Source organism: Styela clava, chromosome 14, assembly GCF_964204865.1.
Source record: "Styela clava chromosome 14, kaStyClav1.hap1.2, whole genome shotgun sequence".
Lineage (NCBI taxonomy): Eukaryota > Metazoa > Chordata > Ascidiacea > Stolidobranchia > Styelidae > Styela > Styela clava.
Genome location: NC_135263.1, coordinates 14,344,568 through 14,361,055, shown reverse-complemented (window position 1 = coordinate 14,361,055; position 16,488 = coordinate 14,344,568). Strand labels below are relative to the sequence as shown.

Here is a 16,488-nt window from a genome sequence, read left to right as displayed (position 1 = left end):
ATGGGAAACCATTTTTTTGGAATTTGATTTACAAGAATCTAACAAATTCTGCAATAATTATTTTATTAAATATACTCGGTTGAAATGCTGAATATAAAAAATTTAAACTTTTATATATTTTTAATATCTCGGTTAGAATAGATCTTTAAATTTTATATAATTGTTAAACTGCAACTTTAAAACAAAAACTGTGGATCAATTTAAAAAAATTACGACATAGAACCAGGATAATCCATCTACTAATCCATAATCGATTTTTTTTGAATAATAAACAATGTAACTTTAATATAACTATAAAGCGGTTTATATTCATATGATTTATTGTGCAGAGAAACTAGTGCTCAATTAAATGAATTTTTAGGTTTTGTTTGATCCCGACCGTCAAACGTCTAATCCTAATTTAAATGATATTCCATGTCGTGCTATATCGCATGATGTCATTAACTAATGACAATTTATTTTATTACATTTGATTAAAGACAGAAAAATACTAGCAAATAAAGTCTCCTTGACGTTATTTGAAACTTTTACAAAATTTCATGACTCATTTCATCTTTGTTAATCCATTACAGCCTGATTTTTACATGAAAAGCTTAATCCAACGATTTAATCTTGTTCTATTTTTAAACTCAATATGACGTATTTATCGTGGCGATAGCAATATTCAAGTCTACGGATTCTTTGAGTCTACTAATAGTATGTGTTCAAGAGCACTTTGTTTAGGTTTACAGAAAATGCGTCACTGTGACGCTACCAAAGTAAATGAAATTACGATTTGTGGCTAAGAAACGTAACAAGCATGCAAATTTACATAGTAATGTAGGGCAATCGTTGCTCAAGGCAATAAACACAAATGTCAATCTGAAACTATAAAAGCTACAAACAATTTCTTGTTGCAACATAGATTCGATTATTGTATTTCGAACAAGTATGTTCAGAGCTACTGAAATATTCAAGTGCTTGCTCTAGTCATGATACAAATGAATATTGTACAGTTTCAACTACTATTCCCATCTCAAAGTTGGTTAATCATAAGAGTAAAATAAAATCTGGTATATTTTTGCAGAATTACTTCCTAACAAAATGAAATTATTACTTTTTGTCGTTGTCATTGGGATTTGCAATATTGCTGCATCACTCACCCCTTTTCAGCTCAGATATAAAATCAGCAAAACACAATGTGCTCCAGGTAAGTTCAATAACGATGCCAGCACATATTTCATTCTCGTATCAATTCAAAATATTAAAAATTCGTGTATTATTCGTATATAAATTATAAAAAGCATTTTTATTCAATTTCATATAATATTATCTTATAATACCTTCGTCTTTCTTGCTTTGTTTCAACAAATAATCAGAAGATTTTTTTGTAATAGGTATTGCTATTTATAACATTTGGTATTTCTGTATACAGTAAAAGGATTTGAAAGAAAAACGATTCCTTGCTATGATTTCCGTAACAAGAAACTCGTCGATCCAAAAGATTGTGGAAACAAAGCGTACTCTCACTGTTGTATCTATAAATGTTCTTGCATAGTTAAAGGAGGTTTGTTTTATTTTTCTTTGTGTTTATTAATTTTCGCTTGTTAAACAATGAAATAGTTTGTCTGCTTTTATTGTTTGAGTGCAATAATAGGCTTCGTATGTTTATTTATTCACTTATATTGTATTTTTTAAATATTTTAGCCGGAACCTCACAAGGTATCATTCCAGAAGAATACAAATTATCAAAAATAGTTTCATCGAAAAAGAAAATTCAGAAACAAGCACGACTGCTCGAAAATTGTTTTCCAGACACTTCGCCAAGTGAGTCATCCACGAAAAAAATTACTAGCAAGAACCCAACAAAAAATAACGTCATCAAAAAATTGAAGTCATCAGTAGAACAGAAAAAGCATGAGAAAATGCAAAATAAGAGGACAGTCTCTAAAAAAACGACTACGAAGTCTTTTGACAAGAAAGAATCAAACAAAAGTCGTCAAAGACCAATTGTTAATAACCCGCTTGTACCGAAGTCGTCTGCAAAGAATGAGTTTTCAAAGAAACCTAGCAAAGAAATATCAACGAACCAGAAACCAACAGCTCCTCACGTAAATCCAACAGAGAAGCCTTGTGTTACGAAAACAACAAAACCTTCATTTTCTTTTGGATTCTTTTCTCGACTTTCTTTTATGATGGATAAATTTGGGTTTAACTCCAACGTTGTGAAAAATGAGGCCTGTGCCTGATTTGCACGAAACAGAATTATAACGACGCAATTATTTGTTGTTTTATTTATTTTTTATTTTAAATATAATTGTTATTTTGATATTTTAAATAGTGTTTTTTGAATTGATCAACAATGCTCTCCATATGCGTGATTATAGAACAATAAACACTTGCGGCAATCAATATAATAAATATTAATAGAAATTATTTTTTGTGATTTTAATCATTTCCAGCTTTTTTTATTGGATATTTTGTCTTAGATTTTAATCAAAATAGCAATACTGTGTAGATGTCATGGTGTTTATACAATTCAGAATAGAGCTTTAGAACATTCCAAAATTGGTTATTTTGTTTTACGTCGTCTGGTGTATGGTTAAAATATTAAATCAGGAAATAAGACTCAATAATTTAATTATTAGCCTGAGTCTGAATGAATATTTGAAATCAAGGTGGGAATGTTTTGTAGGCTACCCGAAAAAATGCATAGATTGTTGGTAGTTAGACTAATCTTGGTATTTTAGACTCTGTGATTTTCAATGTGTTTTTCGTATTGAATAAGGTGGTAAACGTAGAAAGTTGTTGTTAGAATTACTACTAATTTACCCGCTAAATTTGTTAATTTAAATGTTAGTATTAGACAATTAAACAATGAACTAAAGGTTCAAATTTTTATTAACTAAAATTTATTTCAGATATGAAACAGTCCCAATTAAATACCACAGTTTTGGAAACATTTTGTTATCAAGATATAGAAAGTAGTTTCAATAATGGTTTGATCAGAATTATATTGTACAATGTGAAGTCAATTCTCAACGATTCCCGATTTTTGAAACCATCACTGTCGCCAAAAGAACGTGAAAATCACGTGTTTAATGCTTATTCAAAAGCATAGACGCAAGAGGCAATAACTACTATAACGAAAATATCGGTCAGAGACCGAAGACTTATCGATCGAAAGTTGGGGGATCCCCAAAACAGCGCTCTTATTCCATAGTGACCTTGTGTCCCATCACTAATTAATTAATAACTCGCTAATTATACGACATATTTCGCCCAAAATCAATAGACTCCTGGTCCGAAATATGACGAATGCACATGCAAAATCTGGAGCAGATTCAATCTCGTTTTCGTGAGATATCGCGTGCATCTAACAGACAGACAGACTTAAAGACAGACAAATACCTATCAACATACTTACCGATTAAAATCCATAAGTAATTATCCTTCAAATTACTTGAGAGTGGTAATCAAACTGATCTACGAGAGTCCATTTTGCCGATTTTAACACAAGGCTTTGCAGATGCAAACTGCGGGTTTTCAACTACAAAAGTACGCTTTCTTTGTTCTGTTTTTAAATCAACGATTTTCTTGCTTCTGAAATTATAGCAAGAACCGGTGGGTTTTATTTCGAAACCAGAAACTGCAACACTATTTGTTCAGCAATATTCAAGATTTCCGGAGAGTCATCAGACTATTCATTTACTCGCAATCGTATCAATATTGCTTATTGAGATTCGAATTCCACAAGAGACAATTATGTGAAAAAAATTGTCGCCGCAGAATGGCTCACATAACTTCCGCTTATTTTTTGACCATCGAATTTCATGCATTCAGACCGGTCAACTATTCTCTTCTGAATATTGATTTTTATCTAGCCCGCAGTGATTGATGATGAACCCCGACATATCCAATAGAAAGTGGTTATAGTATAAAAGCACTATATTTTTATCCAAAAGACAAAAAAAAATGCAGAGAAGCGTGAAAATAAGTTTAAGGGTAATTGTTGTTGTAATAATTTAATATTATAAAAAAAATTTAAATTCTGCTGCATGCTAATCAAGAACAGGAATCATTTTTCACAACGTTGGAGTTAAAACCAAATTGATCCATCATAAAAGAAAGTCGAGAAAAGAATCCAAAAGAAAATGAAGGTTTTGTTGTTTTCGTAACACATGGTTTTTTCGTTGGCTTCACGTGAGAAAAAGTTGGTTTCTGGTTTGTTGATTTTCCTTTGTCGGTCTTCTTTGAAATCTTATTATTTGCAGACGACTTCGGTACAAGCGGTTCATTAACACTTGGTCTTTGACGATTTTTGTTTAATTCTTTTTTATTAACAGACTTCGTTTTCGGCTTTTTACCGACAGTCTTTTTATTTTGCATTTTCTCATGCTTTTTCTGTTCTACTGATGACTTTAATTTTTTGATGACAATATTTTCTGTTGGATTCTTGCTGGTTATCTTTTTCGGATATGACTCGCTTGTTGAAGCGTCTGGTAAACAATTTTCTAGCAGTCTTGCTTGTTTCTGAACATTCTTTTTTGATGAAACTATTTTTGATAATTTATATTCTTCTGGAATGATACCTAGTGAGGTTCCGGCTAAAAAAAAATAAAAGTGAATAAGTAAAAGTTACAAAGAGTATTATCGCACTCAAACGTATCACAAGTGTTGTGCCTATAAAATTTCAAAAATGTCCTGATAAACCAACTGAGGAATTTTCTTGTGTTTTGGCTACAATAAAACCAGGCAAACTATTTAATTGTTTGAAAAGCGAAAATTAATAAACACAAAAAAAATAAAACAAACCTCCTTTAACTATGCAAGAACATTTATAAATACAACAGTGAGAGTACGCTTTGTTTCCACAATCTTTTGGATCGACGAGTTTCTTGTTACGGAAATCATAGCAAGGAATCGTTTTTCTTTCAAATCCTCTAACTGTATACAGAAATACCATATGTTATAAATAACAATAACTATTTCCGAGAATTCTCTTGATTATTCGTTAAAGCAAAGCAAAAAACATTGTGATATTGTAAGATAATATTAAATGAAATTAAATAAAAATGCTATTTGTAATTTTGAACGCATTTTTTTTTAGGGAATTAAAGAATAGGATATGTGCTGGAATCTTTATATAGTCTAAAACATATATCAGATATGAGACAATAAAATCTTGAACCTACCTGGAGCACATTGTGTTTTGCTGATTTTATATCTGAGCTGAAAAGGGGTCAATGATGCTGCAATATCGCAAATCCCGACGACCACGACAAAGAATAATAATTTCATTTTGTTAGAAAGTAATTCTGCAAAAATAAACTAGATTTTATTTTGATGCTGTGATTAACCAAATTTAAGGTTGAAATAGAATTGGAATAATACTTTATAAATACCCATTTGTGCAATTTATCATTTACGGCTAGTACAAGCACTTAGATATTTCAGTCGCTCTGAACATATTTTTTCGAAATACAATAATCGAATTATGTTGTAACAAGAAAATGTTTGTAGCTTTTATAGATGCAAAGTTTCAGATTGACATTTGTGTTTCTGGCCTCGGGCAACAATTGCCCCATATTACTTTGTAAATTTGCACTCTTGTAACGTTTCCTAGCCACTAATCGTAATTTCATTTACCTTGGTATCGTCATAGTGACGCATTTTCTGTAAACCCAAACGAAGACCTCTTGAATAAATACTACTAGTAGACTCAAAGAATCCGTAGATTTAATTATTGCTATTGTCACGATTAAAACGTCATAGTGAGTTTAAAAATAGAACAAGATTAAAAAGTTAGATTGAGCTTCTCACGTGAAAATCAGGTTGCAATGGATTAACAAAGATGTAAAAACATAAAATGTGACATGAATTTTAGTAAAATTCCCTAATAACGTCAAGAAGACTTTATTAGGTAGTATTTTTCTGTCTTTATTCAATCGTGATTAACATAGTGTTTATCATTAGTAAGTTAATGACATCATGCCTTTTAAATGCATTATAACGAATTTTATTATCATATACAAATTTATAGTTATACCCAAAGTTACATTGTTTATTATTTAAAATAAATTAATTCAGAATATTAGGAATTGATATACCTGTATCCATTAAAAGATACTCTTGTTCATCCACAATTTTATATTTTAGAGTTGCAGTTTTAAAATGTATGAATTTATGAAGAATTTACATCGAGATATTAGAATGTCATTAAAGCTTTACCACATCATCAAAATCTAAAACTAAGATTGTTCTGAATTTCCAGAAATCCCAAATATCTATACAACTAAAATACAAAAAAGCAACCTTAGGAAAAAATACAGGAAATGTGGAAATAGGCTGAAATCACCAATATCATAAATATTAAACCAAAATTGAACATCAACATCTGATGCATGTTGATGCATTAGTCCTGCACATTAGTAAAAACCACGAATGTTTATGACAATGTGATAAGTACATTAGGAGTAACTTCTATTTTTAAACAATTTATGACGCAGTTATAACTTTCAGTAAATAAATGGTTTTAATAAAAACTGAAAAAAAGGATAATTTAATAAAATATAATGCAATATTTGTATAATTATAATATTTATGACGTCAAAAATTCGTAATTTTCGTGTTCGAACTTTATTTGCAATTTGCTTCAAAAATGCGTCATCAATCTGTGGGCAATAAATCTGTTTAACAATAAATACGACAAATGTCATTCTATCGTCTTGGATTAAAACTGTATTTATACGTGTGAACTTATACACCTATATATTTATTGCACGTGTGTAAATGTAATCGAATATGAGAATTTATATTTATCCTGAGCCATACGTTCTACACAGTAGATTTCTGTTATAATATGTTTATAAAAAAAAGGATCTCATGCGCTATTGTGTAATAATTAAATTTAGGTATATGAATAAATTTGTCAGAATTTTTTTTTATCACAAAAAAGCTTAATTTCTGATTTGCTACCTAATTGAAATAAACTTTATAAAAATAATTCTTTTATACAAGAAAAAATATAGGTCCCTTAATAGGCAATACATATTAAACATATCATTATCACCTCAACAATATTTTTTTAAAGTTAATCTAACAATCATTCATTGTCAAAGAAGGATAAAATGATGGACTAAATCCAAAAGTTTTGCAATGTATTTTCATGTCACATTTTATCTGTGTTGTCGCGTAGTTTCTACGTAAAAAACTTAGTCTATCGGATTTATTCAGATCTATTTTTAAACTCGCTATGACGTTTAATCCCGACAATAGCAATAGACAAGTCTGTCGATTATTTGAGAGCATTATTTAATGATATTTATTTGAGTGTGATTTGTTTGGGATTATTGAAAATACGTCACCATGACGCCACCGAGTGTGGTGTTTCTTTAGGAGCATTAATTAATGATATTTATTTGTATGTGGTGTGTTTGTGATTACTGAAAATACGTCATTATGACGCAACTGATGTTAATACAATTACAAATTGTGTTTAAAACTATTGGTGAAATGCAAACATAATTTGAATTGTAAAACAATAGTTGGTCAAGGCAATCATTATTCGACTGGTAAACTCAAGGCTGCAACGTATGCAAGTGTGTCTTCAACGCCAAAATGGCCATTTGGAACATGTTCCAAAGAGAACATAACTTTCATGCACAACGTGAAACTTTTGGGTACAATCTTACTAAAACAGAAGGTCGGTTGATAAGAAAATTAACAAGTAATCATAAAATTTATAAGTTCTCTATTTTGGAGTCTCTCTGTAGATAAGTGGAAAGATTATTTTTGCAAGTTGGATTAGTCAGAAATATTTTGACTTGATCACACTATTTAGAATGGTTATTTCATATTTGGGTACAGACGTTCCCCATAACTACATTGTCTTGAATTGGATTAATCTTTTTAGGTAAAAATTAAGCTATAGTGGATGGTAATGTCTGGGGTGTTATGGATTAACATTTATGTTTAACGAAACATAGAGATAGAATGAGATTAGGATTTTTGTAAAATACCCAAATAACGCCGGGAAGACTTTACTTAAATGCGTTTTACTTTCTCAATTCAATTGTGATTAGCATATTTTTTTATCATTAGTAAGTTATTGACATCATGCATTTTAGTGCAATTAGGTATAATAATTTTAAAGAGGTTTACAGGTTTGACGGTCGGGATGAAACTAATTCGGCACTAGTCTTTGTAAGAATATTCTTATAAAGATATACCGCTTTAACTATGATTCTCCATAAATAAATGTGTATCACACCTGAAAGTAAATGTCATTAAAGCTTTACAGCATCACTAAAATTTAAAACTAATATCATAGCAAAACATGGTACTTTTATTTGTGACTTTCCAATAATACACAATATATTTATACAATTAAAATATAAAAGAATAATGTTGGGGAAAAAGAAAAAGAAAAATGAATTTCGGAAATAGGCAGAAATGTACTGTGTTGAACTTATGGCTCAGGATAAATATAAATTCACATATTCGATTACATTTACACATGTGCAATAATTATATATGTGAAGTTCACACATATAATTACTTTATTTAATCCAAGGTGATAGAATGACATTTGTCGCATTTATCGTAAGCAGATTTATTGCCCACAAATTGATTTTTGACCGACGCATTTTTGAAGCAAATTGCAAACAAAATTCGAACACGAAAAGTAAGACTTCTTGACGTAATAAATATTATAATCATACAAATGATGAATTATATTTTAAATCAATTACTTTTTCATTTTCTATTTAAACTATGGATATATTGAAACATAACGCTTAATCGCTTAATAACCGCGGTATAAATTGTTTAAAATAGAAGTAACTTACGTTGTAGTTATACTGATCACTTTGTCATAAAAATGCGTAATTTTTATCAAGCTTTCGCAGAGAATGTGTTGGGCTTATGCATATACGTGTTTAACTTTAATATTCATGACAGTAGTGAATTCAGCCTATTTCCACCTTTCAGTTTTCTGTATTTTTTCTTTAAATTGTTGTTTTATATTTTAATTGTATGAATAAATATATTGTGTATTCTCACAATGAAACTCACAAATGAAAGTTTCATATTTTGCTGAAATATTAGTTTAGATTTTATTAATGCTGCGAAGCTTTAATTACATTCACTTTTGAGTCTGATAAACATTTTGTTTATGGGAAACCATTTTTTTGGAATTTGATTTACAAGAATCTAACAAATTCTGCAATAATTATTTTATTAAATATACTCGGTTGAAATGCTGAATATAAAAAATTTAAACTTCTATATATTTTTAATATCTCGGTTAGAATAGATCTTTAAATTTTATATAATTGTTAAACTGCAACTTTAAAACAAAAACTGTGGATCAATTTAGAAAAATTACGACATAGAACCAGGATAATCCATCTACTAATCCATAATCGATTTTTTTGAATAATAAACAATGTAACTTTAATATAACTATAAAGCGGTTTATATTCATATGATTTATTATGCAGAGAAACTAGTGCTCAATTAAATGAATTTTTAGGTTTTGTTTGATCCCGACCGTCAAACGTCTAATCCTAATTTAAATGATATTCCATGTCGTGCTATATCGCATGATGTCATTAACTAATGACAATTTATTTTATTACATTTGATTAAAGACAGAAAAATACTAGCAAATAAAGTCTCCTTGACGTTATTTGAAACTTTTACAAAATTTCATGACTCATTTCATCTTTGTTAATCCATTACAGCCTGATTTTTACATGAAAAGCTTAATCCAACGATTTAATCTTGTACTATTTTTAAACTCAATATGACGTATTTATCGCGGCGATAGCAATATTCAAGTCTACGGATTCTTTGAGTCTACTAATAGTATGTGTTCAAGAGCACTTTGTTTAGGTTTACAGAAAATGCGTCACTGTGACGCTACCAAAGTAAATGAAATTACGATTTGTGGCTAAGAAACGTAACAAGCATGCAAATTTACATAGTAATGTAGGGCAATCGTTGCTCAAGGCAATAAACACAAATGTCAATCTGAAACTATAAAAGCTACAAACAATTTCTTGTCGCAACATAGATTCGATTATTGTATTTCGAACAAGTATGTTCAGAGTTACTGAAATATTCAAGTGCTTGCTCTAGTCATGATACAAATGAATATTGTACAGTTTCAACTACTATTTCCATCTCAAAGTTGGTTAATCATAAGAGTAAAATAAAACCTGTTATATTTTTGCAGAATTACTTTCTAACAAAATGAAATTATTACTGTTTGTCGTGGTCGTCGGGATTTGCGATATTTCAGCATCACTGACCCCTTTTCAGCTCAGATATAAAATCAGCAAAACACAATGCGCTCCTGGTAAGTTCAAGATTTTATTGCATCTTATCTGATATATATTTTAGATTTTATTACGATGCCAGCACATATTCCTTTCTTGTATCAATTCAAAATATTGAAAATTCGTATAAAATTATAAAAAGCATTTTTATTTAATTTTATATAATATTATCTCATAATACCTTCGTCTTTCTTGCTTTGCTTTGACGAACAATCAGAAGATTTTTTTGTAATAGGTATTGCTATTTATAACATTTGGTATTTCTGTATACAGTAAAAGGATTTGAAAGAAAAACGATTCCTTGCTATGATTTCCGTAACAAGAAACTCGTCGATCCAAAAGATTGTGGAAACAAAGCGTACTCTCACTGTTGTATCTATAAATGTTCTTGCATAGTTAAAGGAGGTTTGTTTTATTTATTTTTTTTGTGCTTATTAATTTTCGCTAGTTAAACAATGAAATAGTTTGTCTGCTTTTATTGTTTGAGTGCAATAATAGGCTTCGTATGTTTATTTATTCACTTATATTGTATTTTTTATATATTTTAGCCGGAACCTCACAAGGTATCATTCCAGAAGAATATAAATTATCAAAAATAGTTTCATCGAAAAAGAAAATTCAGAAACAAGCACGACCGCTCGAAAATTGTTTATCAGACTCTTCGCCAACTGAGTCATCCACGAAAAAAATTACTAGCAAGAACCCAACAAAAAATAACGTCATCAAAAAATTGAAGTCATCAGTAGAACAGAAAAAGCATGAGAAAATTCAAAATAAAAAGTCCGTCTCGAAAAAACCGACTACGAAATCTTATAACAAGAAAGAATCAAACAAAAATCGTCATAGACCTAGTGTTAATAAACCGCTTGTACCGAAGTCGTCTGCAAAGAATGAGTTGTCAACGAAGCCTAGCAAAGAAATATCAACGGACCAGAAACCAACTGCTTCTCACGTGAAGCCAACGAAGAAGCCTTGTGTTAAGAAAACAACAAAACCTTCATTTTCTTTTGGATTCTTTTCTCGCCTTTCTTTTATGATGGATCAAATTGGATTTAACTCCAACGTTGTGAAAAATGATCCATGTGCTTGATTTGCACGCAGCAGAATTGTAACAACGCAATTACTTGTTTCTTTTATTTATTTCATGAATTATGGTTATTTTGATATTTTGTATAGTGTTTTTTGAAATGATCAAAAATGATCTCAATATGTGTGAATATAGAGCAAGATTTCACTTGCGGTATTAATCATATTTTGTGATAAATATCAATACAAATTATTAATTGTTATTTTATTCGTCTGTAGAGTTTCTTATTGGGTATTTTGTCATAGATTCCAATCAAAATAGCAATGCTTGCTGTGTAGATGTCATGGGGTTTATGCAATCCTGAATAGAGCTTTTGACTATTTTAAAAAACTGGTTATTTCGTAATAGTATTGTGTTTGTTAAAACATTCACCTAAACAGGAGACTCAATAATTTGCTAGGTTTTTTTGACAACTCATTCTTTGCAGACGGCTTCGGTACAAGCGGTTTATTAACAGTTGGTGCTAAGAAAACAAACATATCCCGTTCGAATTTAATTTTTGAAATCTGAGCACTCCACCCGCTATTCTTTCCAACGAATATTCAATTACTCGCCATTACTGTATACCAATTCTTCCACAGGTTCGAATCTCACAAGAGACAATTAAGTGAAAAAAATTGTAGCCGTTCGAATGGTTGACATAAATTCCGCTTACTCAAGATTTCCTCGAAAATCGAATTTCAGGCATTCAGACTGGTCAACTCTTCATTTCTGTAGCTTATTTTGTCTTTCGCCCCAGAGATAGATAATGTCCGTTATATTCAATTAAAAATACAATGTGTTTATAGTATGAAAACCATATATTTTTTTATCCAAAATATGAAAAGAAAGAAAGAAGCGTAAAAATAAAAGTAAAAGCAATTAATTGGGAAATTTTAAGTGCGGACATAAAAGATATAATACGATAAGATGAAATATATATTCACATTTTCAGAAGGCCATTGTTCAAATACCTTTTATTAAACATTTCCCACTGTAATTGCTTTTGCATTTTAGAAATACGTTCAAGTTTTACATCAAGGGATACATATTGACCCATTTTCAGTGCATCATAACGTTCATTTATATTTTTAACTATCGGGCAACCAGGCCAAAATCCGTCAGATCGACAGAGAATCGGGCCAGGTTCGCTCATAACAATATCATCGTGAAAGGGCATAATTAGAGCTGGTCTAACTGCGACATCCGCAGGGTGCCGCCCAATGCGACAATCATAACAGCGAGGTTCGCCGCTGTGGCGACTATTCCTGCCACAAAATTGACTACGCAATGCCATTGCTTTGTCAGTGCATTTAATGATAGAACGTTTATATTCTTGAATGAGCTTCAACTTTGCTAGAAGTTTTCTCTGTTCCTGTTCGTGATCATTCTTACTTGCTTCGTACAATTTTTCTCGCCAGTATGACTCGCGCAATTTTGATTGCTCTGTTCTACTTTTAATCGCAACAATCTGGCTATTTAGTTTATTTAAAGTGAGTCGCCTTGACTGAAGACGTTGGTACATTTCCTCAAGAGAGTCTTTTTTATTTTGTGGTGATTGGTTGTTTTTGTGCATTTTGCTCAATGGAACATTGGTCATTTTTGAAATGTCTTTCAGAACCTAAAAATACGAGTATTTATATAAAAATGAAGTACAATCACAATACCAAAGTACGTTGACATTATACGTTAAAGATCTAAGATTTGAATATCACCACATCACCTCGGATACACAATACAAAACATAAAAATTTATGATACTTGAAACGTAGTTTTGTACTTAATCAATTGAAATGACTCACAAAAATTATTGTTCGTAACGATGATTTGAACCTTCTTTAGTAGGAATAAATTTAAACAATAATAAACTACTACGCTAGCCGTGTAAGTAATTATCATCAATACTGTACCGTTTGTTTGGTTTTCAGGACTTTTTCTTTTCTGTTTTCGTCATGGAATTGCTTCATTTCATTCAACTTGTTGTAAAGCTGAGCTTCCGAAACAGAAAAATTATTTTCCTTTGCTAAAACATTTCCACGACTTTCGGAGTCTGTGGATTCTACATTAAACCCGACAACTACTGGGGATCCAACATTGGTTATAGTTTTGACAGACGACGCAAATGTAACGGCGCCAGTAGTCATAGATGTTTGAGTTTCTCTTTTATCATAGAAATGATGCTGTGGCGTAGATAAACTTGAAAAACTTGCATTTCCGTTAGATTTCTTCCCGCTCACAAGAAGAGATGATTTTGGAGTGCTGGTATATTCATCCGTTAAGGTGCACAAATGACTTTGATTCGATACGACACTGTTATTACTGGTGTCTGTATCGTATGGATATGTACTCTCAGTATCTTCTAGTGGCGCAACATTTTTGGCAATTTCTTCCCCTGCACTATCTTTTGATAATTGTCTTTTCTTGAATCCTGGACTTCCTGTAATATACCCGGACGAATTGAACTCATCCAGTAATCTTTGAACATCAATATCTTGAAGACATGTATCTTCGGTCGTTTTTTTCGACCCAAATTTTTCGTCAAAAACTAATGTACTAGCCACTTCAAAACTCTTTCCTGCGTCCGCAGTGTCAAAAAGACATTTCTTGAACATAATTCTGAAGATTTGACAAAAAGCTAGACCAAGAACAGCAAAAAATCCAGTCGCTACGACAATAACGAGGTCTTTCTGGTTTTCACGAACAACACTCCTCAAACGATAATAAACACTCGAACTTAGACTACGATATCTGCCAGTATGATAAACACGGTGTTTCAACCTGGTTATCCTGATGCCTTCACGAAGTTCGTTTTGGTCTCCGTCGGTTTCACATAAACTGTCACTGAAGTTGAGTCTTTTGACTTCGAGACCATTTGTTGTACAAATAGTGATCATATATACCAATGTCAAAGTCAGGACAACACGAGATATCCAACCGAATTCTTTTTTTCTTGTAGTGTGAAAATGGTACGCCATTCCACAAAAATTTACCCAAGAATGAATTTTAGTCCAAGTTCGTAACGTTAGCAACAGTCTCGTGGTAACTGGTTGGTAGGCTGGGGAAATTGTTACATCACAATGGTTATTCTGCTTGAGTAATCATGCGTAATTAAAAACTTTTGTTTTTTATCTGGCATTACCAACTTTCATGACCTTTGACCGATGCTGCCAGCTCCGTTTTTTGTGCTGTTTAGGGGGACACTCGTTGCGTAGCACGTTTCGTCAGGTTTATACTTGTGCGTTGCTTTGACTTGTTTAAATATATCGCTGTGTGTTAGCGTTTTTTCAACAGCCTTTTTCTCATTTATAGATTGAATACAGACTAGCTTGTATATCTGTTATGAATTTGAGCTGCTCTGTTACACAGTCACACAAATCAGACGGATCTACTTCAAAAGTGATGGTACTGGCAGACTGGATTTTCTCATTCAGTCATTGCACTGGAATACACCGAGCAGGATTTACCTGATATTTGGGAGCTAAACTTTCCAGAGGAAAAGGATTACATACCTAAGAGCTATCTATGAAAGGACGTACTTTGCAAAGTAAGAGTAATCGAAATAAAATTGTATTGTATATTGTAATGAACTGCAAAAGAATGTAACTATATCGAGTGAGAAAGCAGCTATCAAGAAAGGAAATTTCACCCTTGATTAGGTACCAATCATGTTTTAATAAGAAGATTACAATTGAAAATTAGGAAAAGGAATGATCCCCCAAGTTGTTGGGACTCTGCATAAATGCCCTACTGGATGTGGAATCTGTTTAATAGATGATCGGGGCTGAAGCCTGGATATCATTTGGATGCCTTCTCAGCATGGTAGACCAGAGGATGTCAAACTCGCACCCCTCGAACACTCAACAATAATTATGATATTTTTTATTAAAAATGAAATTTTACATAAGTTGATTTGTATAAATTGCAATAATGGTGATATGCAAGAAATTAATAAGTGAATGGCATTTGAAATTTAAGGTAGACTTAATTTTTTGAAGAAAGTTATGTCTCAAATTTACAATAAATTGGGATCTGGTCTTATTACACTGGCTTTGGTTGCATCAGCATTAAAAAAAAAAAAATTTCTTTATTCAAATTTGAACACAATAATATTTTGCTTAATTTAGAATTCCCAAGATAAGTAGGTTCAAAATATATTGCAACAACATGAGAACACAATTCAACTTTCCCAACCAAGAATGCTTAGCAAGGGTACACTTTGTTCAAACTTCACCACAGCTCTTTTTGTGATTGTATAATCTGCATCTGAAATATATTGAGAAAAACATACATGATGAATAAGGTGCAATGCAAATTTTTGAATATATTACCTATGTAGAACAGCGAACGAATCATGAATTGTATAAAATGATGGTGATTTTGGGAATGAAAATGATAGCTTTTACAGTCGCGATGAATTGATTTTGCTTTATCAAATATGACATACCTCAATCACTTCATTCTAAATTTTCTATTACTCATGCAATCACCTTTAGACTTATAAGACTTGAATATGTTTCTGTTCTCAGGATTTTTGATGGCCCGGCTGACATTTGTTAGTTGGTGGCAATAAGTTCACCGAGACTGTTTTTCCTATTTCACAGTCAGATTTAAACTGCATCATTTTCTCTTCTCACTTTCAAATCTCATATGTTGGATGTACATGGAGTATGAATTCTGCTTTCGCATTCATACCTAAAAGTTATGTAATTTTTATTTATTTATTCTTCTGCAAATAAAAAAATATAGCTCGATTTGATGTTGCAAGTGACAATATTTAATAGTTGCCATTATACAGAAGTTCAGCAAATTGATATGCTAAACCGTTTTTTTTTCTCAAAACTACTCTGTCTTATTGTATTTCGCAGACTTTTTTTTATCTCATTCTAAAATTATATGTGATGTTTCACAGGAATCTTTACCCTCCCTCCCCTTGTTGGACAATTTTTTCGAATGACTAATATTCTCTACCGTGACCTTTTTTTAATATTTCAATTTTTGACTCATTTCAAATGTTGGTGTCGCAGACTTATGATGACCCCTTCTGTTTCTTGCGATGAAAGCCACCTGCTTTTAAAATTGCGACTAAATCCGTTTCTGTAT

At 31.3% G+C, this 16,488-nt stretch overlaps 4 protein-coding genes and 1 long non-coding RNA gene across 5 annotated transcripts; 2 read left to right on the top strand and 3 right to left on the bottom strand.

Annotated features, from left to right (window-relative positions):
- Positions 1–1,070: 1,070 nt before the first annotated feature.
- Positions 1,071–2,586, top strand: LOC144432159 (uncharacterized). The gene is made up of 3 exons (XM_078120280.1): positions 1,071–1,189; positions 1,415–1,546; positions 1,687–2,586. Exons 1-3 carry the CDS (start codon positions 1,084–1,086, stop codon positions 2,226–2,228), a joined length of 780 nt encoding a protein of 259 aa, XP_077976406.1. The 5' UTR covers positions 1,071–1,083; the 3' UTR covers positions 2,229–2,586.
- Positions 2,587–3,925: 1,339 nt separating this feature from the next.
- On the bottom strand, positions 3,926–5,375 carry LOC144432131 (uncharacterized). Its single transcript, XM_078120224.1, has 3 exons — positions 5,175–5,375; positions 4,795–4,926; positions 3,926–4,586 (listed from the first exon to the last, which is right to left on the bottom strand). The coding sequence occupies exons 1-3, from the start codon at positions 5,278–5,280 to the stop codon at positions 4,045–4,047; spliced, it is 780 nt and encodes a 259-aa protein (XP_077976350.1). The 5' UTR covers positions 5,281–5,375; the 3' UTR covers positions 3,926–4,044.
- A 4,717-nt stretch (positions 5,376–10,092) lies between these two features.
- Positions 10,093–11,588, top strand: LOC120341269 (uncharacterized). Its single transcript, XM_039409753.2, has 3 exons — positions 10,093–10,342; positions 10,596–10,727; positions 10,871–11,588. Exons 1-3 carry the CDS (start codon positions 10,237–10,239, stop codon positions 11,410–11,412), a joined length of 780 nt encoding a protein of 259 aa, XP_039265687.2. The 5' UTR covers positions 10,093–10,236; the 3' UTR covers positions 11,413–11,588.
- Positions 11,589–12,112: 524 nt separating this feature from the next.
- LOC120341195 (uncharacterized) lies at positions 12,113–14,372 on the bottom strand. Its single transcript, XM_039409668.2, has 2 exons — positions 13,299–14,372; positions 12,113–13,009 (listed from the first exon to the last, which is right to left on the bottom strand). The coding sequence occupies exons 1-2, from the start codon at positions 14,361–14,363 to the stop codon at positions 12,332–12,334; spliced, it is 1,743 nt and encodes a 580-aa protein (XP_039265602.2). The 5' UTR covers positions 14,364–14,372; the 3' UTR covers positions 12,113–12,331.
- Positions 14,373–15,252: 880 nt separating this feature from the next.
- On the bottom strand, positions 15,253–16,354 carry LOC120342883 (uncharacterized). Its single transcript, XR_005569547.2, has 2 exons — positions 15,876–16,354; positions 15,253–15,651 (listed from the first exon to the last, which is right to left on the bottom strand). It is a non-coding gene; the product is annotated as an uncharacterized LOC120342883 (long non-coding RNA).
- Between the last annotated feature and the right edge of the window lie 134 nt (positions 16,355–16,488).

Bases quoted from the DNA above. Each gene is read 5' to 3' on its own strand.
- LOC120341195 (XM_039409668.2), bottom strand. From the start codon at position 14,363: ATGGCGTACCATTTTCACACTACAAGAAAAAAAGAATTCGGTTGGATA. The intron at 13,010-13,298 runs GTACAGTATTGA...TCGTATTTTTAG, and splicing joins TCCTGAAAACCAAACAAACG to GTTCTGAAAGACATTTCAAA.
- LOC144432159 (XM_078120280.1), top strand. From the start codon at position 1,084: ATGAAATTATTACTTTTTGTCGTTGTCATTGGGATTTGCAATATTGCT. The intron at 1,190-1,414 runs GTAAGTTCAATA...TTCTGTATACAG, and splicing joins CAAAACACAATGTGCTCCAG to TAAAAGGATTTGAAAGAAAA. The intron at 1,547-1,686 runs GTTTGTTTTATT...TAAATATTTTAG, and splicing joins TTCTTGCATAGTTAAAGGAG to CCGGAACCTCACAAGGTATC.
- LOC120341269 (XM_039409753.2), top strand. From the start codon at position 10,237: ATGAAATTATTACTGTTTGTCGTGGTCGTCGGGATTTGCGATATTTCA. The intron at 10,343-10,595 runs GTAAGTTCAAGA...TTCTGTATACAG, and splicing joins CAAAACACAATGCGCTCCTG to TAAAAGGATTTGAAAGAAAA. The intron at 10,728-10,870 runs GTTTGTTTTATT...TATATATTTTAG, and splicing joins TTCTTGCATAGTTAAAGGAG to CCGGAACCTCACAAGGTATC.
- LOC144432131 (XM_078120224.1), bottom strand. From the start codon at position 5,280: ATGAAATTATTATTCTTTGTCGTGGTCGTCGGGATTTGCGATATTGCA. The intron at 4,927-5,174 runs GTAGGTTCAAGA...TTCTGTATACAG, and splicing joins CAAAACACAATGTGCTCCAG to TTAGAGGATTTGAAAGAAAA. The intron at 4,587-4,794 runs GTTTGTTTTATT...ATTTTTTTTTAG, and splicing joins TTCTTGCATAGTTAAAGGAG to CCGGAACCTCACTAGGTATC.